This window comes from Perognathus longimembris, chromosome 15 (assembly GCF_023159225.1).
Source record: "Perognathus longimembris pacificus isolate PPM17 chromosome 15, ASM2315922v1, whole genome shotgun sequence".
NCBI classification, from domain to species: Eukaryota; Metazoa; Chordata; class Mammalia; order Rodentia; family Heteromyidae; genus Perognathus; species Perognathus longimembris.
In genome coordinates this window covers 14,524,361-14,548,550 of record NC_063175.1, presented here as the reverse complement: position 1 = coordinate 14,548,550, position 24,190 = coordinate 14,524,361, and the positions used below count along the sequence as shown (strand labels likewise).

The 24,190-nt window shown below is 42.4% G+C and overlaps 1 protein-coding gene across 2 annotated transcripts in view; it reads left to right on the top strand.

Annotated features, from left to right (window-relative positions):
- Ntng1 (netrin G1) overlaps positions 1 to 24,190 on the top strand; it is a 280,824-nt gene that overhangs the window by 240,341 nt on the left and 16,293 nt on the right. For both annotated transcript variants that reach the window (XM_048363652.1, XM_048363651.1), the window contains exon 3: positions 16,655 to 16,827. In XM_048363652.1, coding sequence (XP_048219609.1) covers positions 16,655 to 16,827 — 173 coding nt within the window. The remainder of the gene's footprint in view (positions 1 to 16,654; positions 16,828 to 24,190) is intronic.

Here is a 24,190-nt window from a genome sequence, read left to right as displayed (position 1 = left end):
TCTTTTGATATCAATGGATTTTTCAAATGAAAAAAATGGGGCTAGGTACCAGTGTCTCACACCTGTAATACTAGCTATTCAGGAAGCTGATTTTAGAACTGCAGTTCCAAGCCATCCTGGGCAGGAAAACATTCTTACCTCTAGCAAAAAGCTGGGAGTGGAGCTGTGGCCCAAGTGGTACAGTGTTAGCCTTGAACAAAACACCGAGGGACAGCAATTAGGCCCTGAACTCAAGCCTCAGTACTGGTATCCGAACACACACACACACACACACACACACACACACACATGAGAGAGATAGAGAGAGAGAGAGAGAGAGAGAGAGAGAGAGAGAGAGAGAGAGAGAGAGGGAGGGACGGAGGGAGGGAGGGAGGGAGGGAGGGAGAGAGAATAATAACTAGAATAACTTGACAGGCTAGTAATGCAGGAGCCACAGTGACAGCAAACCCATGATGCTTCCCCTGGTGAAATGCTGCCTGCCAGATTCCTGGGGGGCTCCGAGATCAGCAACAGAAGCATCCATCCCCCAGCTCAGCACACCATCTGTGACCTTGGAGGCAATGCTGATGGGGTGAAAAGTGGAGAGCATAGCAGAGAGAGGACATGTACAGAGACACAGCCCTGTGATTCTCTTAAGAACAAGAGCCCTTCCTAAAGGAGTAACTAGACTGCCAAATTCAAGGCCAGGCAGCCCAGATAAAATGACCGCTTCTCAGCCTGGAAGCCAGGGAGGACGTACATCCATTCCAGTTCAAGTTGAAGAAACAGAGCCGGGATACACAGGGCAAGGGAGCCTCCTCGGAATGGAGTCCCAGGGAGGAGGTTGGAAATAACATCTAAACCTCATTTAACCGCCTAACATAACAGAGAAGCACTGGGTGCTGAGCCGATGTCAGGAGCACGAGGACAATATCTGGGGAGCTGAAAGAAGACCACGCCTGGGTCAGGACAGGATGGAGCCTGGGAGGCTGGCCTGGCAGAGGGGAGGGAGTCCTGACAGCCTTCAACCCCAGAACCACCCCACCCACCCGCTCCTTCCTGCACCCTCAGGGCTGAGGATCCAGCCTGCCTGCCTCCCTCAGGGTCCTGACACCGCTCAGCAATGGCCAGACTGGCACACTCGTGGAAGGGAGGGCATGGGACCCACCAGACCCATCAGCCCCACGTCGCCTCCCTGTCACGAAGCTCTGAGCTGACCAGCGCGTTCAACATAACCCCACGATAGGCAATCCTCATTGTCATGCTTGAAATGCATTACCTGGCGCATATCTGTGTGACTTTCACTGCATGCCTTTCATTTCTCTAAGTGAGGTAATTGACCTTTACCTTGCCACCCTGTGGATTCAAAAGCCACACCAACACTCTGCATCTGATATTTCCGGGCCTGCGAGACGGCAGTTTCCCTTTGCTTTTGTTGAAGGGCTGCTCTCCACACAGGCCTCTGGTGAGGGAGGAAACCTCAAGGCCCAGGGAATCTATTCTGGCTGCTATTGTCATCATCATATGGCTTTTATTAGAAAAAGGAAAAAAAAAAGCTCAGGTCACTTCTTTTCCATGTCCATCTCCACGGAATTCTAAAGATCATGGATCTCTTCAACTTCCAAAACCTTCTACTATACTCTAAAATAGCATATACTCACTCTTGGAGGATCTAGGATCAAGAGCGTTCTTGGGCTTTGGTTCAAGCACCCAAAAGCTTAAGATTGCATCCAACTGTGTCACACGGTTTGTGTGAGAGAACTATATGAGTGGGATCAGAAATCCTAGGCTCTCTGTCAGAGGGCCGTACCGGGAAATGTTGCACATGATTAATTTGGCACGCTAAATGATAAAATAGAACTCTGCAGGTCAGGGGTTTGATGACCAAAATAACGAAGAAAAGAATGGGTAGTACCGGGAAAGACGAGGGAGAAGGATGACAAGGAGGACATTAATCTGCTTGCATTGTGCTCTTTGTCCCCCTCGTTGAATTGACCCCTCCCCTGTACAACTGCTTAAAGGGAATCAATGTAAAGCAAGGATGACCTGTAGGGTGATAATGAAGGTGGTCATTTACAATGCACCAGTTCTGTTTCACATGTTTCAAAAGTGCTCTTTTCTTATTCATAATGGGCTTGCCAGGTAGATGCCATTGTCATCCAGTTTCACCGACAAAGAAACAGAGGTCCATAAAAATGAAGTCACCTGTCCGAACTTCACCTGCTGGAAAGCGGCGGTTACAGAACTTAATATGCAGGATGTCAAACTTAGGAGACAGAAAACTTGGAAACAGGTTTGCATCCTAATGCTTTTGGACAAGTTCTGTGTCTAATGAGGGCATTTCACTAACTAGTACCTTATTTCTTAGGCATTCTTAGGCTTGGTCCGTAGCGTCTAGAGGTGCAGGGGTTTGCTCCCCCACTTCTCCCTTCTCCGGAGCCATTCAGGAATCAGTGTAGGGTTATATAAAGAAACTCCCTGCTCCCCAAATGCACACAAAAGGTCCACAGATATAATGAGTGCTGGGAACAGATGTAATGAGTATTGAATTCAACAGTGCCGTCCAATAATGATTGGCAACACTTTTAACCTGATACCTCTTAGACATTCACTGTGTCCTTCCTATAGCACCCCTTGCAGCCAACTAATCTTCTCCGATTCCTTCCCTTCTGTTCTCCTAGTTCTGGGTCCTACAAAGACAAAGATTTGGGTACAAATAATATATTTGGTAAATAAGCTCCTAACAGTGAGAGAATGAGGAGAAATGGAGCGGATGGGCAGTGGATAGAGGTGCTCATCTCAAAATTGCCTCCCCAGTAGGCCAGGATATTCCAGTATTTATCTCAGACATTTCTCCCTCACCACTGAGGGTTGCTTCCAGAAATTTGATTACCTCTAGCTTGGCCAATGTGGCAGCCAAGCTCAAAGATCGCAGAGAGGCACAGATCACAGTGCTCTTCAGCAGGGGCATGAAAACTCTGGGACCAATTGTGGTTTATCTTTTCATGGGCAAAATCGTATTCCTTTCTCATTCTCTTCCATCAAATAATGTTGATAATCCATTAGAGCCATAGTGAAAGTATTTGGCAATTTTTTTTAAAGCCCAATCCCTAATTTTTATATTCTTTTTTTTTTTTGCCTGAGCACTGTCCCTGGCTTCCTTTTGCTCAAGGCTAGCACTCTGCCACTTGAGCCACAGCGCCACCTCTGGCCATTTTCCGTATATGTGGTGCTGGGGAATCGAACCCAGGGCCTCATGTATACGAGGCAAGCGCTCTTGCCACTAGGCCATATCCCCAGCCCTAATTTTTATATTCTTGAAAGCAAAGAGTTTACCTTAATTTGATTTTGCTCATGGAAGAGAGGAGGCAGGAAGTATGAGTGAAAAGCTGGACAATTAATTAGGCTTCCATGCTGAAATAAATTTGTTGTAAACTCTTTGTGGTCAAGTTGTTTTTGTTTTGTCTTTATCTGTAAAATAGGGGAACCAATCTTTGTATGACTGCCTCTCCCAGAGTTGCTATACTGAAGAAATGAAACGCCATTAGAAAAATGTACTCTTCATGTAAAATGAATTCAACAGTGCCACCCAATTTGTTGTTATTGTTGTCATTGCTATTTTGTTCTCAAAACCTGCAATTCTGTATTTTCACTGTAAGGATAGATAATTCTGTTAGTAATCATTCATTAGGAGCATCTGTATACAAGACATCATAGAAGGTCTTGCTCAGAAGATTGGGCTTTATCCCTGCCTCTGCCAGCCCTGAATCATTTCCCTCACACTATGGTGCCTCCCTGTGTTTCTCTACATTATTCTGCTGACAGGAAACAAGACTGTCTAGACTAGTGGAATGTGTCTCTGCTTTCTGGGGGCAGTGTTCAACCATGGGGATATGTGTAGTGAGAATGTTTAACACATATGATATTGCTTATGATAATTGCTGTAACATTAGAAGAAACTAGAAACATACCAGCTATTTTCAGTGGCATGAACATGCTATGGCATTCGATGGTTACAATGAAACAAAATGAATGGGTTAGTATTATCTATATTTTGTAGGTGAGGAACTAGATTTAGGGAAGCAAAGTTACTGGCCTATGGTCAAATGTTTCAAAGATGACCATGGGTTGATTCAAATCCAGATCTAATTTGGAAATGTAGTCTTTCTTCATTGTAACAATTTCATGTTAGGTTCAAAAAGAGGAAAAAGGTGAGAGAAAGAGTAACACAGCTCAACACCAGCACAGGTTTGTTAGGAAAGAACCTGCATAGGGCAGGCTCCTGCCAAAGCTAGACACTCGCCCTTGATTACGTCCTGAAGCATTCACAGTAGGCTTGAAAGAATGCTAGAATTGACTAGTTAGAGTGATTCAGAAGTAGCTAATGGTGGGACAAATGGTAGGGGAAAAGAGTCAGACCTGAAAGGATGGAGGGATGGAACCAAGCCTGGATATCTGCGCAAATCCAAACTGGGAATAAATGTTGGTCTGATGCCTGTCTTGTCTGGGAGATGAGGGAAGGTGGGAGTGGAAGTGAATCAAGGCACTTTCCCGGGGCCCCAAGATAAGAAAATCTGGCCATTTATTCCTAATCATACATTTCACAAAAGGAAAGAAGAGAGGAGGAGAAGGGAATGGAGGAGAGGGGAGAGACAGAAAGGGAAAGAGAAGAGAGGGGAAATACAAGTAACATGGAGTATAGCTGAGGCGGGCTTCAATGGACTCTGAATTTGTCTGCATATTCTAATGTCAACCGCCAAATGATACGATTTTTCCAGCTATCAATTCTAAACTTTTTGCAGAAAATAATTCTGGTTAGTCGAGCATATCTTTCTAAACCAGATCATCAGTTCCATGTAAGTAGTACTTTGGAGTCATGCATCCAGTGAAGGTCAGTCATCTTGAGAGATGGTAGGGTCATGGACAAGATCAGGATGTATTCTACATTCTACTCAGTTGTGTCACAGGCAATAGAAAACAAATTCTAGTTTGTTTAAACAAAGTATATACAATTCCTGGGGGAGAGGCTACATGAAGTGATCAGGATATGGTCCCTGCCTCTTTGCTTTGCTCTCATTTGCCTTGGTTTATCTAAGCTAAGTTTTCTTATACTCTAACCAACACAACCTGGACCGTTTCCAGGTGCATCTTTACTAGCTCATTGATACTATAAGGAAAGAAAACAAATCTATTCCTCATGACATCAGCAAAGGTTTTAGGAACAATGTTCACAAGAATTGGGTCATGTTCTTTTCTTCTTTTTTAGTACCAGAATTTGAACTCAGAACTTCACATTCGCTATTCAGGATCTATTTCTCAAGTCATGCCTCCAGCCCTTCTGCTATAGTTATTTTTCAGATAGGGTCTCTTGTTCTAGGGGTTATCCTTGAACTGCTATCCTCAGGCTAAGATCATATCTTAGCTTCCCACTAGCTGGAACAATAAGTATACATCACTTTCCAAGCTACTGATTGATGTGGGCCCTCGGGACCAAGCTGACCTTGAACTACAGTCTTCTTGTTCTCAGCCTCCTAAGTAGCTAAAGTGACAGATGTGAGCCACTGGGCCTCGTTAAGTTTTAATTCTTGGGGCTGGGAATATGGCCTACTGGTAGAGTGTTTGCCGAGCATGCATGAAGCCCTGGGTTCAATTCCTCAGCACCACATATATAGAAAAGGCCAAAGGTGGCACTGTGGCTCAAGTGGCAGAGAGCTAGCCTTGAGCAAAAAGAAGCCAGGGACAGTGCTCAGGCCCTGAGTCCAAGGCCCAGGACTGGCAAAAAAAAATTTTTTTTAATAAAAATAAATTTAAAAAAGAAGAGAAAGTCAGCAGAGAAAAGAAACAAAGTTACTTTCAAAAAAATAAAAAAGTTTTAATTCTTGAGCCAGTCATTCTGCTCAGTGAAATAGAATGGACTGAATGGCTTAGCCTGGCTTTTCTGATGACTTCAGGATCTAGAAGTTGAAATCTTCTACCAGAGCTACTTGTCATGACAATGGGAAGGGGAGACCAAAAGAAATGTTACCAAAAAAATGTGTAGAAATTTGATATCCTTACATAGTATGTGTCCTCACACATAAGGTAGGATTGTTCAAGTAGAATTGTCGAATATAAGCCAAACCTCCACCATTTCAAAGAAATTAAGCCCAGAAAGTTGTCCTACTTGACTGTGTCAGCTAGCTTTCCATGACTATAACAAATTACCTGAGAAAAATAACTTCAAAAGAGAAAAGGTTGACTTGGACTCAAAGATTGAGATATTCTGTTGTTTGGGGCCAAAAATAAGACAGCATATCATGGTGGAGGAGCAAACTCTCATCTCCTAGCTGAGAGCAAAAGAAATAAAAAGACAGAAAGAAGGAGCAAGGACCTCTGTTCCCTTGAGAACACTACCAGTTACCCAAGAACCTCCCATTTGACCCAACCTCCTACAAGGATCCACTTCCCAATATCACCACCTTGAGGATCAAGCTTGTAATATCTGGACCTCTTGGAGACATTCAAAATTGAAACCTTAGCACCTATTCAAAGCCAGTCAGATATTAGTGATTACACTCAAGTGCCTTGATCAGATATATCTCTTGACTTTAAACCATGACCCTGATGCATCTTCAATTAAGTTTTTCTTTTCATTGGGACATTCTTACCCATTTGGTGTGAACCTTCCACTTTGAATTGTCATCCATACAGATACAAAAGCTGCCTGAATTAATTAGAACTACAACAGGATTAGCAAGTCTAAGGGCCATTTTCCAGGTAGATTTTCCTAGAGGTGTTATATCTCACCTATCATTTTGCAACTCATTGCTGTTCTTTCCTTCTATTTTCAGCCTTTTCTGTTTCTTTGCTTTAAAGCTTTTGTTTCTCTTCTGCAGTGGCACCATTTGGGTCATTCATTGGTCAGGGCAACTAAAACCAGGTTCCTATGGAGAGTCCACATTTTCTTTCTTACTTTTCACCCACTCTCACTTTTTTCTGCTTTCTTCTCCTTTTTACTTTTTTGGGGAGGTTGCCTTTAAAACTTCAACTTTCCGAGGAGTGTTAACTAAAGTAGGCCACCAAATAAGGGGAGAATAAAACAAAGACTTGGCAAGTTGTGTTCTTCTCTTTTGGACATTATATTATTTCTCAGAAAAGGAGAATTAGAAGAGAAAGCTATTTCCCCCAATTCTCCATACCACCCATGGGAATCTAATTCAATTTCCTTTCAAATTTTGTAGTGAAAAACTGAAAGGGCAGAATAAAGTTGCTGTGATGGGTTAGATTTTTTTTTTTTACAGAAGCAAAACATTTTAGGCTTTTTACTCAGATAGCTATTTATTAAGCTTTCTCTACTCTTTCTCATATGACCATTTGAAGAAACAAGCCATTTACATGCATGGAGGAGGGAGAGGTACTGGTGTTTGAATTCAGAGCCCTCTCACTTTTATATTTCACTGAAGGCCAGTGTTCTACCACTTGAGCTACACCATTTCTACTTCTGGATTTTACTGGTTAACTGGAGATAAGGTTGTCAGAGTTTTATGCCATGGCTGGCTTTGAATCACAATCCTCAGATCTCAGCCTACTGAGTAGCTATGATTACAAGCATGAGTGACATTCTTAAAGTGGTCAAGCACAAATATTTAAGAAATGTCCAAACTTTAGCTACTCCTACTACTTGGGAGACTGAGATCTGAAGATTGAGCTTCAAAGACAGCCAGAGCAGAGATAAATCCATGAGCATCTTCTCTCCAGTTAGCCAGCAACAAGCCAAAAGTTGGAGCTCTAGCTTTAGTGGTAGAATGCCATCATTGAGGGAAGAAACAAACCAAACAACAACAATAACCAAAGTGAGACCATGAGATTCTCAATTCAAGCCCAGTAGTGGCCACACATACACATACAGACACACACACACACAGCCCTAGTGTAACAAACATATTAAAATACCGAGCCACATATTTTAGGGAATATGTGTAATAAGCATTCAGTAATGCCATGTCTACAAACTTGATAGAATACCATTGGGAACAGTAAAAAAGCAATTGAAGAAAACTATAAGTAATCACTATGATTTTTCTTCCTTCACATGTATTTATTTATTTATTTATTTAGTACTGGTGATTGTCAGGTGATTATTCATAGGAGGAGAGTGTATTGCCATTTGAATTATATCACCAGTCATTTTGTGCTAGCCTTGAGCAAAAAAGCCAAGTGAAAGTACAGGGCCCTGAGTTCAAGCCCTTTGAATTCGGGAAGTCATGTTTTCTAGTCAGCTACTCTTCCACCTGACTGATGCCTCTAGCTCTTTCATTTGTAGTTTGTTTTTCAAATAGAGTCTCCCATTTTCACATGGCATAGTCCTCCTCAGAGCCATCATCTCACACATTTGATAGAATCTAATCCGGGCATTTGATTGAATTTACAAACAGTATAGATTATATTTTATGAGTACAACCAGAACCTTAGCACCAGTTCAGTTTAGGACACACATTTCTAAATATTTCTGGAGAGAAAAAGGCTTGCACGAGGAACACTCTATATTTTACTTTTAGTGATTATCGAGATTCTGACATGCTGGTGAGTTCAGCATTGCTTCTCAAACTACCACACACACAAATCAACAGGAGATCTTGTTAAAATCTAGACCTGGTTCAGTAACTATGAGGTAGGTCTGAGCTCTCTAACAAGCCCTCTGTGATAGTGAAGTTGCTGGCCCATAGAGTACACTTGAAGTAGCACTTGTTACAGTGTAAGTATTAATATTATAGCCTAGAGTCATGTGTCTGATTCTTACAAGAAGCAGTTTGTTTTGTCATGGATTGAAGTAAGATGATATCCTAGAGCCCAATGTTTGGAGTTGACACTTGCCTATCTCCTACCTGCGTGTGTTTTGTTGAACAAGTCCTTTTACTGCTCTTAGTCACACTTTGCACGTCTGGAAACAATAGATCATCGTACCTCCTTCTCAGTTCATAAAGTGTATATTCCATTCCCATGTACATAGTGGGGACTGGTTAGTGATGGCTTATGTGATGGTGTCATCTATCCGCCACTGTAATAAAATAGCTAAGGTACTTAACTTATACACCGTTAAGGTTTGGAGATTGCAGGACCTACTTGAGGAATCCATTGCCCTGGGCTTCTGATGAGAGAGCACATCAAGTTGGGAGCCCTTGGAGGAAAAACACCCCTCGCATTGTAAGCCAAGAAGTAAAGAACGAGAGGGCTACAGAGGGAGAGAGAGGCATCGGTTGAGAGCACACGGAGGAGAAACTTAGAAAGAGGGAAAGATCCCACAATCTTTTTGTTTTTATTTGCCAGTCCTGGAGCTTGAACTCAGGGCCTGAGCACTGTCCCTGGCTTCTTTTTTGCTCAAGGCTAGCACTCTGCCACTTGAGCCACAGCGCCACTTCTAGCCGGTTTTTTTTTATATATATGTGGTGCTGAGGAATCGAACCCAGGGCTTCATGTATAGGAGGCGAGCTCTCTACCACTAGGCCATATTCCCAGCCCCAGATGCCACAGTCTTTTGGGAGGAACGTGCCCTTAATTACCTAAGGCCCTCCCATAACGACGCTTCTCCTCCTCCTCCTCCTCCTCTTAAACGTTCTACTACCTCCCAATAGCACCAGCACGGGGACCCAGCCTTTTACACAAAGATGGTTGAAAAACGCCTGTGCAGACCACGCAGCTTTATCTCTCCCACTTGCATTCAATGGTAGGTAGGGTGGACACTCTGATAGTTCAGGAAAAGGCATTGTTATCATTGTAGAGACAACTAAGCGCTGTTGCTCTTTGCTTCCCTGCATTGTCTTGATCAGTACAGAAGTATTCTCCCTTTATCATCTGTAATTGTTCTATGTGTGTTTCCTCTTCCATATCCAAGAGATTGTGTGCTCATCAACATTAAGCCTACATGTGCTCTTCCTTGGGAATCCTTATGGTACCTCGAAAGATGCTATCCAAACCTAGTCCAGTCTCAAAAAAGAACTGAAATCTATCCATTTGTTTTCCTGATTTACAGATGAAGTAGCTGAAGCGTAGTTGGTCCTCCGCAGTGCTGGGACCAGAAGCTGGGTGGGAAGCTGAGGCTAATGTAGTCACTGCTCTGTGTTCTTCTTAGGTCGCACACATTCTGTTGGTGCCAGGCCTGGTTCACAGACTCAGGGCCTGGTTCACTGTCCTGGAGCTATTTTTGCTCAAGGCTAGCACTTTACCACTTGTGCCAGAGCTCCACTTCTGGCTTTTTTTTTTTTTTGGTAGTTAATTGGAAATTGGAGTCTCACCGACTTTCCTGCCCAAACTGGCTTTGAACCATGATCCTCAGATGTCAGCCTCTGAGCAGTAGGATTACGGGCGTGAGCCATCTTCGCCCAGCCTTCTTGGGTCTATTACCTCTTTCACATGAAGGGTATCATTTGTAATTGTTACTGGCAAATCTCACAGGACTATTGTGAGGGTTGTATAAAATCATGTGTACAATATGCAACAAAAAGGTTCTTAATCCAATAGCCCATGCTTGAAAATGCTGTCAGTCTCAACTCTGTTTAGTTGTTCATTGATTAAATTATTCATCTATGAAGTCCCGGCAGAGAAGTGGCAAAGGTGGAAACTGAACTCCAGCTGTCTACAGACCTGTTGTTGCAAATCTCTGTTTTAAAGAATACTCTGGAGTGGGAACTACAAGTTCATGTCTCATTGGGAAGAGGCATATACAATTAGTCCGCTGGGTAAATAAATGAGTGACGTCACATATCTAGAAGCATTTGTATGCCTAATGACTCTACCTGGTACTGCCTAGAAAATGTCCTTTCAATGGTGCTTAATTCATGAAGATAAATATCTCATTGATATTAATAAACCAATATCTTATTTACTAAAACTACTGAAAACCATAAGGTCCTTCTTTGGATTATGGGAGAGTCCTGAAGCTAAAACTTCATTCACTTCCTAGCGATTTGTCTCCTTCCACAAAAGTAGCCAAAACTCTGACCCACACATTGGCACACCTGGTCTTCCTTCCTGTTTTGCTTCTGAAAGAGCCAGGTTTTTCCTACGCTCAGTATCCTTATTTGAAACATTACTAATAGACTATACAGACCTCTAGCTGGCAGGAAATTCTGGCCGATAGCATGCTTCCTAGAATAGATATATTAAGTTATAAAAGAAAACTCAGGCAGACTGCATAAGTTTTTCATACCTGGCAGGTGGCAAAGAAACTAAATGCTGGAGCCATTTTTTTATATAAGCAAGATTAAATTGACTCGCGACATCTGGTCACTAAAATACAGGAAGCACAGACCTGATTGAAAGCAAGAACACACTGATGTTCATTAGGTTTGCATCATAGAACAAATCTCACTTCAAAAAAGAAAGGCTATCTTAGAAGAGCCCATATGTGGACCTTGTCTGTCAGTCTACACGTTGTCATTCACCTCTTAGCAGACCTTTAAGGTACATGCAAGTCAATGAGTGCCATATTCTATGTCTCAAAATGATTTCTTCGTGTACAGATAGCACTCCAGGACATCAGACATTAAGTTTGATTTGATTATTTTTCTGCACCACTAGTGGGGCTTGAACTCAGCACCTGGGCTCCGTCCTTGAGCTTTCTTACTCAAGGCTGGTGTGCTACCATTTGAGCTATAGTGCTGCTTCCAGCTTTTTGGTGGTTAACTGGAGATAAAAGTCTCAGACTCTCTCTTTCCCTGGTTGGCTTTGTGCTGTGATCTTCAGATCTTAGCCTTCTGAGTAGCTAGGATTAAAAGTAGGAGACATTAGCCCCATCCAGATATTTGACTTCAGCAAAAGCCTTTGTGGCCTTCACAGGTGCAGTTACTCCCCTAGCCACTGTGACAATAGACGTGGGAGCTTGAAGGCCATGGGGATGGATAATGAATCTGTCAGAGACAAATGGGATGTCACAGAACTCTGCCCTGCCCCCATCACAAGGCTAGAGGTCACAGCCCCAGGAATTGCTAGCAATTTCCCAGCCTTGTCAAATCTAGTCTTTTTCATTGGAAGAAAATCCACTCTGCCAAAGGGCTCTAAATAAAGGGGATTTTAGCTTCTGACTGAAATGAGAGTGATGAGAATAAACCAACCTGTGGAAAATGAAAACGAACTAATTCCAAATAATGGGACTTTAGCATTTACTTCCAGTGCTTGGCCCAAACACAGCACAGGCCAAATGAATGAAGACAATCAGTCCACAGGTAGTTCTACATCAACAGACTACTGCTTGGGGAAGTAAGAGTTTAGTAGCAGGGTGGTCCACCCTGCATGAAGAGTTGAAGCTGAAGGATACACATTCTCAGTCATATGGAAAGTTCTCTGGAGTTTAAATTAAATTAAATCGGATTGACAGGATCTCACAAATTTTATAGAATTCCCTTTGCCTGACAGGAGGTTAGAAAAACTGATAACAAGGGCATGTAGCAGTTTTCAGCATCCGATGCAGAATGCTTGAATTAGTACAGTGCCTATTAGCTCTAATTATTAGTCCATTGACATACAGGATAGAGTGTAACATGCACAGGAGTCCTATCTTCAGGGAGTTTACATGTTTGCTATTCATTGGTTTACTCATCAGATGTATTTCCAGAACCTATTATGCGTCAAACACCTTGACATATGATGGGGTGTTGTAATAAGGTAGACATAATGGCCACCTTCTAGCAGGCGATAATCCAGTGAGGACGACAAGAGACTAACAAAACACAGCCTGTATAGTTAGCAGAGACAGGGCAGGGGCTGCATTATGTCGGTAGCCTTGCTCGGTTTCATAGAGGGTGAGAAAAAACATTCAGGTAGCTAATCATCAGATTAGGAGAGAGGGAGGGAGACAGACAGACAGACAGACAGAGAGTGCCAAAATCAGGCTCTGAAATGGCCAAGTTATCAGCTAAAAGAAGGAACTATCCAGATTATAAAACAACAACAACAAAAGCGAGTGAAATGCTGGAAGCAGAAGAAATAACACAAAAGATGAGCTGAAAACAAAGTCTGAAGAAGTAACAGTAGAGTGAGGAGTTATACAAGTCACCAGGAGAAGGGACAGAGGTAAAACATAAAGGGATTTAAAAATCATACCACCAAGCTTGGACTCTGTCCCTAGAGGAATAGAAAATCTTGTGTAAATGGATGTTTGGGCCAACTATATTGGAATTCCATGAAAAAGAATATGACAGGAACACTGAATTTTTTTCCACTTTTTTTTTTTTTTTTTTTTTTTTTTTTGCTCAAGGCTAGCACTCTGCCACTTGAGCCACAGCACCACTTCTGGCCGCTTTCTATATATGTGATGCTGAGGAATCGAACCCAGGGCTTCATGTATATGAGGCAAGCACTCTACCACTAGGCCATATTCCCAGCCCTGTTTTTTGCAATATTAAGGCAATGGTCGTCACTTAAACGGTATGACTTTCAGAGGTAACCAAGGAATGGAACTCTCAACCACTTGTGAGCAATGAAGTAGTGATAGGATAGAAAGGAAGAGGAAAGAGTCATTTGTGGCTAGTAGGTAGAAGGTGACACAATTTACCAAAAATTTCCCGAGACAGAAAGCATGAAAGGAGAAGCAGGCAGGGAAAGGAAACCAAAGAGTCCCATTTTGGGAATATGGAACTGGATGTGTCTAGGAGACATTTTGAAAGATAAAACCTGAAGCCCAGGATAGATATCTGTAATAGAAACACAGGCACAGGCCTTAGGAATACATTCATCACATATTCATTACCTAATAATAATGGCAAGGGCAATTTTATAGATTATAGGTAACCAAATCTCTGAATCTCTTTACCTGTTTAAAGTTCTTTTACTGTAGAAGACCACATACAAGGTGAATATCCTTCTATCCCATAACCTAGAAGATAGTCATAGACTGAATTTAAAATTTTAAGGCACAAAGATCCTTCAGCAGCAGTGAACAAAACTGAGCACACACGGGCTGGGGATATGGCCTAGTGGCAAGAGTGCCTGCCTCATATACATGAGGCCCTGGGTTCGATTCCCCAGCACCACATATACAGAAAATGGCCAGAAGTGGCGCTGTGGCTCAAGTGGCAGAGTGCTAGCCTTGAGCAAAAAGAAGCCAGGGACAGTGCTCAGGCCCTGAGTCCAAGCCCCAGGACTGGCCAAAAAAAAACAAACAAAAAAAAAAAACTGAGCACACAGAAGTAATTAAATAAACAAGAAAAGCAAAGCTCAGGATCTATGTGGATTTTAAGGAAGGGATGTCAAGAATTGAGACTTGAATGACCAGGTGAAAAAACATTCATTGGAAGAAATCTGAGAAAAGTAATACTAAACAGTGACACTGTTCTTTTTTACCGTTTTTGTTATTCGGAGTATTATTTTCTCAGACAATACAATTGCTTCAGAATGGAAATTGCTTGTAACTCCAAGGGTGACAACATGTATGAAAGTGTTAACAGTTACAAGATATATCATCCAATTTGCAATTAATTGCTTGCATCTGTGGTCTTCACACCAGAAACCCGAATATTCTTTGGGGTCATATTGTTCATTTCCTTACTTGGAGGTTTCAACACCAGAGAGGGTGCTAAATCAATAGAAACTGCTGCTTCTATCACTTAGTCTTCAAACACCCTCCATAGGTATATAAAAACACCCATAAATAAAGGTGCTAATGCTTGGGAAAAGGAAGCTCCTTTAATAAACCGATCAGCACAAGTAACTGTCTGCTTAAAAGACCTGGCTCATAATTAAACACTGTTTATTTAACTGCATTGTTTTTTTCTTCTCCTGCCTTTTAAAAGATTGTGAAAATGTTAATTTACTGGAGTGCTATTTATTTGTCTAAGTTAAATAGGTATTGTTTTCATGGTAGCTCACTAGCTTATTATAATTCACAAGTGCGGTGAGGGCAGAGTGTAATTGGAAGTATTACAGAGTGTAGTGGACACATAAGGAGGTGAGCTGCATCCCCTCCTCATTAACGCGAGTCAGGCAGCTCTCAGCTCTAGTCTCAGCCCTTCTTTTTTTCTAAGTTTGCATAAGGAGAAGAACTTGGCCATTGCTATACTGACATTATAGGGCATCGGGTACTGAACTTGTTTCATTTTCCTACCTGAGAGAGTATTCTGTTACCTTTCCCAACTCATGGCATCTACCCCTAAAGAAAAACAAAAGCATAACAACAGCACAAATGTTTCGTTTTTGTTTTTTTTTTAATGAAACCCGAGTCTCTACATATTTGCCCTAGTTCTTGGAAGAAAGTAGACTCATCTCCTCCTGGCTCCTCTTCCCTCCCTGCCTCCCCCCACCAAACACCCATACACAATTTCAGGTTTTTACTCTAGCATATCTTTGCACCGTTGTCCCAGATTCCCCTTGCAGGACATGCATCTTCCCACATGTGCTGCTCTGATCTCTGGCCCTGGTCACTCGGTCCTCTTAGGCTTTAACTTTGCAGAGGAGTAGGCTATGCTCGGTGTAATGTAACTCAGAACCTGCTGCCTCCACAAGTATCAAGTGGGCCTTTGCGATTTTGTCACCCAAGACTTTGAGTGCAGGAATGTGTTTCTGTGGAAGTTGCATATTCCGTTGTTGCCTCTCATAGATCACAACTTTATACACCGATGGCGAAGGCAAAGCCTCTGCTAATGGCTTCACGGCCCTGCCACCCGTAGGATTTTTATCTGCTAGGATTCTAATCTTTTATGGGAGTCGTTTGGCCTCTGTGATTGCCTTATTTGTCAGGAGTGGGAAGTCAGACGAGTCCTGCCTCACCTCTGCTTGGGTCACTTGTAGGTCTTGATGAAAAAACACTTGCCCGACCTGAGGAAATGCCACCTTAAAGCCCAGCAAGAACACCTGATTATAACTTGCCAGGTTCACAGAATCAGACTGGACAGCAAATTGTTCTAAGGGTGATCTCTCTTTGTAAAGAAAAAAAGAAGGAGATGTGCCCTATTTGAACGGGGGTGGGGGAGAGGGAGGGGAGACTGAATTGCTCTTTATAAAATGAAATCACGTTGTCATGGGTTTAACAATATCACGGAAGAACACCCCTCCGCCGTGGTGGTAGGTAGGGTGCTGAGGGAGCACAGCTCTCTGAGAAGGTCTTCAGAACCCCCAGGAGCTGACTGGTACCTCACTCCCTCGAGGGGAATGTACTGGGGAAGCTGACTCGGCGCTCACACGCAGGGAAACACAAGCAGCCTTCAGGCCCCAGCTTAGCTTGTTGTTTTGGTTGTTGTTGGCTGCCGCAGGGTGTGTCCCCTCTCAGAGCAACGTCGGTGCTGGTGCTCCAGAGCAGAGACGCATTCACGGGCCTCCAGGCCGTGTGTGCCTACGGCTGTTTGGAGCAGAGCACCCCCTTAGGGGAACAAGAATGAGAGAGCCTGCACCTAGCAGTCCATGCACACCCAGTTCTAGGACCCCCCCCTCTCCCATAAGGAGTTCCTTTCCCCTTGCTCTGTCTGCCTTAAACACTTCGCTGCCCTTAATTCCTTAATGGGGAGAGAAAAGGAACCTAAGAATCCCCTACCCCCAAAAGATATTTCTTGAAAAAGATCCTCAAGACTGAGTCCAGAAATCAACCTTTTACTAAATGCCTCTGTGTGATAAATACCAAAGCCTGCCTCTGCTTAGGAGCCACAACCCCCTGGCTAGACCACTAAGATGCACTTCACTGACAGCGATCTCTTTGTGTTTCCTCCACTAGGTGCAAGTGCAATCTCCACGCCACCGTGTGTGTGTATGACAACAGCAAACTGACGTGTGAATGTGAGCACAACACCACAGGTCCCGACTGTGGGAAATGCAAGAAGAATTATCAGGGCCGGCCCTGGAGTCCCGGCTCCTATCTCCCCATCCCCAAAGGCACTGCGAATACCTGTGAGTAACTTTGCTGCTCTACCCCGCGTGTGTGTGTTGACTTGGCGCGTCCACACTCGCTCACGTGACCGGTTGTGATTTTACTACTCCCTCCAGTTGTGCCGTTCTTCTGCACAGCTCAGAACTGCCATTTTAGTCCTTATGGTCCCACTCGTAAGCAGGTTTTAGCACTCTGCTCACCTGTTAAATTCTAGCCTTCCTATGAAATGTGGTGGGAAGTGATTTGCAAAGAAATCACACAAGTAGTTTTCCCCCTAAGCGAATGAAAGGAGACATGATTATTTCTTCCCCTAAACTAACTTCTAGTGAAAATAGTACAGGCTTTGAGAACTCACCATCCTAACTAGCCGTAAACAACGTCCACGGACTCTGGATGTTTTTACTGTCCCATTTCCCACATCAGCAACCCAAGAGAAAGGGTTTGGGGTTTTTAAGAAAAGAGTCCCGCCCCCACTCAATTTTAGCATGAAATTAGTTAACTCGGCCAGTTACATGATTGGCTTTTTCTAATCGTCTCAAGCTGTGCCCTGTCTAGTGTGGAGTGGCGCTGAGTGGAGTGTGTTTAGACACAACGTGGCCACTGGCCTCTGGGTGTCTCCCGCAGAGGAGGTCCTCGTGGATGTGGATCTGAAAGGCCAGTTGTACCCACGTTTGTAGAGAGCGTATGAGATACCCCGTTACCACTTGGCCACTGAAAACCCTGAATATCCGAAGCAGAGATCCGACTTCCACATGCTAAGAAAACAAGTGATTGTTTCCTAAATACTTTTTTCTGGGCAATTTCATGGATGAAATGGTTAGTACCTGCCGAACCCCAAGGTTAACCCTCTTTAAAAAACAGAGACCAAAAAGGGAATTTTAGCTTATACCCACACACTGAGAAAGAAGAATGGGCAATGCAGAGAGCACAATGGAATGAGAACTTGAAAAGCCCCTGTCTCCATACAAGGCTAAGCGTGTGATCAGACCCTTCCAAACAGCAGCTGCGAGATGCCAAACCCCAAAACTGATATCACAGGAACGAGAGCCTTATCAAGTGAAGTGTTGAGAGTAATGGAGCAAGTAACCAGCCCGGACGTATGGGGGCATGATATGATGGTAAAATTTCTGTGAAAGAGAAATAGAAGACCTTCAACAAGTTCAGAAAAAGAAAACTCCAGTTGGAAGGGCATTGCGTTTTTGTGTGTGTGCCCTAAAGATAAAACTGACTTCTTGTTCCTCAAAGTGATACATTAAAGCTCGGTTGAACAGTGTTTATATTTTTTCAAGGTTATCTTGTTAAGGGAGACCCCTGGGCTTACTGCAAAGGCTGAAAGCAAAAAGTTGTGAAATTTGGAAAAAGACCACAGGAAGTTCTTTGGTGCTATACCTGGTGGCTACCTACTAGAGAAACTCTCCCTCACAACACCAACACCAACACCAACACCACTGCTGTCAAGGTTCATCTCATGTGTCCCCCAAGTGGAAATGGCTCTGATTTCATCTTGAGGATCTTCTGCTTCTTTCCTGGGATGGAGATGAAAGAAAACAAAGCTCCCCAACACTTGCTCGCATTCTACCATCTCCTCGGGGCAGGCCTATTCCACAAAGCCACCGCAGGGCATCTGGGACAGGCTGCTCCTGTGGCCTTGACTTCTCTGCAAGCGTGACCCTGTTCTTCTGTTCAAACCTGTGCTTCAAAGACCTTGTTTATTTCAAGACTTGTTCACTGGGAAGACTTTGTCTTAGCCAAGCTTTCTCACTGTGATGGATTTCTTGTGATGTTCTCTGTGGAAATGACTTACACCCTTAAACCTTTGTGTTCTAAAGATCACCCGGTCAATGTCTGGCGAAAGGAATGCAACCTACTTTGATTTTTCTCTTAGGTCCAAGTATTCATCTATCCCCTCATTTTTACTGGACTTCTGTACTTTTCCACATTCTTGTTAAAGTAGGAAAGTGACGGAAGGACCCAGTGGGGTGATCCATTCCCTGTTTCAACCACCAATATAAGCAGAGATTTGCAAACAGTACAAGAAATGTATCCAATGCCTAACGTATGAAACTGTAACCTCTCTGTACATCAGTTTGATAATAAAAATTAAAGAAAAAAATAATAGAACTAAGGAAACACATAAACATTTTCTTAGTGATAATGTCTTATCTAATGCAGAGAAAGCTTTATGAAGTCACATTGCAATTATGAAATAAAAATGTCATGCCAAAAAAAAAACACAAAAAAAACAATGACAGACTCAAAAAAAAATAAGCAGAGATTTGGTGTATGATTTTAGAAAGTATTCCAGCTACAAATGTCTTGAAAGCAGCAAAATCTCTGACAGGACCGACTGTACTTTAATATCACCCAAGGGGGTAGTAAACATTTCACCAGTTTCGTACACAGGTTACAGGATCAAATCCCTATTCCTTCACTTACTAGCTGTGTGACCTTGAAAAAGCAGGCAACACCCTGTTTCCCATCTTTCATGTGAGGATCATATCAGTTCTTACCTCACTGGGGTTTTGAGAGGATTGAATAAGCTAACACACGCAACGTGTTTTGCATAACACCTGTCTTGAAGTATTCAAAAATAATTTTCTGAAGTTTTTTCTTAAAACAGTCTGGGTCCTCTGTTGGACAGTTTTGTTACAACATTTATATCTTGATAATTGATTAATAAGACCGTCAATGTGGAGTGTCTCCTAATTTGTGACTGTTTTATTTGGTTACATTTGTTTTTCATATTAACAACCATCCATCTCTAGCTCCATTTTTCTTTCTTCTTTTTTTTTCCCTTATTGTCAAAGTGAATTACAGAGGGGTTACAGTTTCATACGCAAGGCAGTATTTTCACGTCCCTCGACCTAGATATATGGCCTGGAATTCCTCTAATTCATTGGGGTGGTGCTTTGAGGCAAGGAGAATGCACAGGACTTCCTGTACTTGTATGGTTCTCTTCCCTATTGGCTTCTTTTACACACGCACGCACACGTGCATGTACACACATTCCCATATCCCCACATTACTCTACTTGATACATAATGAGTTACTTCTCCGAGAGGGAACCCACTATGTCATATCTGCATGGAAATGTCAGACCTAAGAAGGGATAAAGGAGGCACTTGGACCTCTGGTCCTTCAACAGCCTCAGCATCCACCTCAGTGACCCAGAAACGCCACTCATTCTGACTACACTTCAGAGTTTGTAGGCTCTCGGTCAGCTGGGATAAGGCATGGATCTGAAGGGCTATTTCTCCTCATCTCAACAGGTTTTCAGCAGAGAAGTTGGAGGCTTTTATCAAAGCAGGAATTCATTGTTAAGGTCTCCTTCTAAGATCACTCCACCTACCACAATGGGATAACCGGTGGGAATGACTAGGCTTTGGATTTCCTGCATAGGCTTCATTTTGTTATGGGTCATGAAGTACTAAGGCAGAAGAGGACTTGCCACCCAGTCTACATGATACATCACACTTCCTGGTGCTACTAATTTGGCCGAGTTATTCTTAAGTATAACTTTTGTCATGATGTTTGTATTCATTGGGCTTTTATTCAAAACTTAGTGTGTTTTCTTGATCTTTTAGGACATGTATATGTATATGCACTTAGTATTTTTCCACAAAGCTTATATTCTATCAAAATATCACCTTGCTTATTTTCCTATTGGTCGAATTCTATCTTGAAGATCCTTTGAATTTTGCTTTTGTCTTCCAGCTGGGCAGCATCTCTGTCCAACTTCATGCTTAATCGTGATTTTCTCATTCCTATTGTCCAGTTCATGCATAAAAGTTTTAATACCTTTTCATTTCTTAAGCCTGTGGAATAACCTATGACATTATTTGACGTACAGTTAAATCATTACCCTATATATGCCATAACTTTGGCAATTAAAATATAGTATCTACATCTCTGCTTCTCAAATGGTGTCCTTCAACCTGTTAAAAATAGTCTATGGTAAAACAGGTTTAGAAAATTCTGTGCACCAACTCTTAGTCACATTGTCTTATTAAAAAAAAACACTTGAAAAGTCCAACAGTGAGGTAACCTATATTTCACCGAGCATTTCCCAAACTTATTTGTTTCATGAAACATTTAATAACTTTCTACAAAACACTCTTTTGGGGACATGCTGGTCTAAACAATTTCTTGCAGCTTAGTCTTAGAATGTCATGGAGACAGGCAAAAAGCACAGCACATTCAGCTGGATCCAATCATTTCCTTTTCTCTTATGTGCGCAGTCTAATATTCTTCAAAGAAGGAAAATTAAATTGGTCTGACATTGACATTATTTGTTTGCTCAGAAATCCAACTTGAGTCGTTATACAATACCTTGGGCTCTTCTGAGTAATGGAAAGTAATTTGATGATTATTCTATTATTTTTTCTGGTATCCTATTTGCATTGACCCATTTCTCTTTTCCAAGGTATACCCGTGAGTGTGGCACTAGCCAGACAATCTTCTAAATGCCTTATGTACATTTGTCCATTTTAAATTCATAGCATTCTTCTCAAGTAGATCCTACTGCTTTTATTTTATAGGTATGAAATCTTATGATTACAGGGAAAAGGATTCTTTAAGCTTCTGAGAACTGGTAAAGATGAGAGAGAGGATTTAAATCCAGGTGTGTCTTGCCTTCAAAAACTACAGATTACACTGTATTGCATCTCAGGTTAAATTTGAGTGACTTATTCTGTTCCCCCCATGGGGCCCGGGCTTCATTTTGGCACATGTTTAAATAACTCAGTCTTCTGCAAATCTACTGGCTGTCTAGATCTCTATTATTTCTCTGTCTTCAAAACCTCCCTTGCTCTTTTCCATTTAAATCTTCATATTATCCACCCTTGCCTACTCTAACTGTAGTTATTTCCTTGGCATGTCAATCCATTTCTGTAATTTAAGTTCTTAAAATTATTGGTTTAGTAGTAAACAGCCAATCCTAGTTTCAATCTTTAGAGTGAATCCAAACTAATTTTGCAGGCTGTCTGTAAGGATCACTAAGTCAGCATGCTAGATAGGAAATTTATTCCTTTCCCACAAGTCCCTTGTTCTTTCTTACTTATTGAAATTCTGTTCCTTTTTTCAAGACTTTTCTTTAATACCAGCTCCTCAAGGAAGCCTGCTTAAGCCCACCCATGCAAAAGAGAGAAATATGTCAAGTCAGAGCTTTCTGACAATAGGAGCTAAAAATTAACAACTTAAAGGCAGACCTCTGTTTTGTTCTTGATCTTTGTAAATGTTTATGCAGTATTTACATTGGTGAATGAGTAAGCAAGCCTAATAATCTCGTAAGGCCCACACAGCTATAGGGGCTCACCTCAGTCTCTGATCTTCCGGAATATAGAAGCTGGCACAGCACAGTGGCTCTAACACAAGAGACTTCCATCTCCAACATGGAAAAGCCTTCTGAAATCTTGCAGGAAATCTAATGATACAAAAAGGGGGTTCATTCGTGTCAATGTCCTGTCCTACCATCTAGAGTACACACTAGTTGGCTGGGACTAACATGTCTGTCTGAGTAGCATGCACTCCCTGGTGACTTATACACATTCTGAAACTGACCACCAGCCTTCAAGGTTCAGTGTCCTAAATCATCAGCATAGAGAGAGAGTCTTTCCTCACAGGGATTGGTGTGTATGAACCAAGTATGTGAACGCATAGATGCACCAGAAAAATAAGTTAGGCATGCCTGAATTCGGATCTGAAGTACCATATCTGAAGCTTATGGGACCATTTGTGATTTGGAATGCAACACCTGTAGGGTTTTAGAATGGTAATCAAGTGCCCGTGTATTATACTACAACAAAATCCATAGTTGAACATCAGGCAGCTCCACTTAGTTACACATCTTAATATTTCTTCAATAAACAATTATTCTCACCAAGCAGGTGAAGGGTAAACAACAAGTAATAACATCCTTTGAGTTCCAGTTCAATCTCTCCACCAATTACATCAGAGAGAATTAAGTTATACCTCAGGAATATTGTGGGGAAACTGTTTCTTCACTTTTTTTTAAAAAAGGCTTCAGTCTCTGGTCCAAACTGCTGCGGATAGGAGGTATGGAAAATTGTTTTCTAGAGAGGGAAATAAGATTGCCATTACAAAATTATGCTGTGAAATCATCATAGAAATGATCAAAACAGATTCTCTCTCTCTCTCTCTCTCTCTCTCTCTCTCTCTCTCTCTCTCTCTCTCTCTCTCACACACACATTCTCCCTCTCTCTCTGGGAAGGGCTCTGGGACCTGAATGCATATGACAGAATGGACAGAAGTGACCTCAGCTTGACTTAAGGCATCAACAATAACTGCAGAATGGAAGAATGAGCTGCTGCAGAGTGGAAGCCTAGCCACTGGAGTGTCTACAGACACAGGAACAGGACAGAAGTCCTCTTTCCACAAGGTCTTAGGAGGAGAGAGTGGTACCCCACACACATTTGGCGAGTGAGAGACATCAGCTTGTAGCAAATTGAATGAAAGTATAGAGCAATGGTTAGATGAGCCAAAATCTGTAACCTGCACTGTAGGCTCAAATTTCCTTTTTCTTCTCAATAAACTCGGAGGATCTTAGACAAGTTATTCATCCTCACATACATTAATATCCCTGCTCTGTAAACTCAGCCTGATTTATATACCTCATAGACTTGTTCTAAACATTAAATAAATGACCACAGGTGAGGCGTCTGGACACTGTCTAGAACCTAGGAAGAACACCGTGCAGTGAGTTGCTCTTTCGTTAAGTTTATACTAAGATCCACCACATGGTCAGCAAGCTCTCCCCATTGGAGACAGTTATGTGGGTGACAAGCTGTAGCCAAATGCCCATTTACTCATCCATAATATGAAATTGCTGTTACAGCATTAATCATATCCAAGTCCTTATGACCTGTGGATTCGCTTTCCTGCAATTAAGCCTGTGGGAAGAGCCAAGTAATCATCAGAAGGTTGCTTGGTGAGCAGAGGATCAGGAAATTTGAATGGCTTTCATGGCAGCAACATCAGACTGAGACAACCTGACACATCCGTTCTACCACAGGGTTAGACGTCCTAATACCAACAGAGCATTGATGGCCCAAATGTGTGTGGGGTACCACTCTCTCCTCCTAAGACCTTGTGGAAAGAGGACTTCTGTCCTGTTCCTGTGTCTGTAGACACTCCAGTGGCTAGGCTTCCACTCTGCAGCAGCTCATTCTTCCATTCTGCAGTTATTGTTGATGCCTTAAGTCAAGCTGAGGTCACTTCTGTCCATTCTGTCATATGCATTCAGGTCCCAGAGCCCTTCCCAGAGAGAGAGGGAGAATGTGAGAGAGAGAGAGAGAGAGAGAGAGAGAGAGAGAGAGAGAGAAATCTGTTTTGATCATTTCTATGATGATTTCACAGCATAATTTT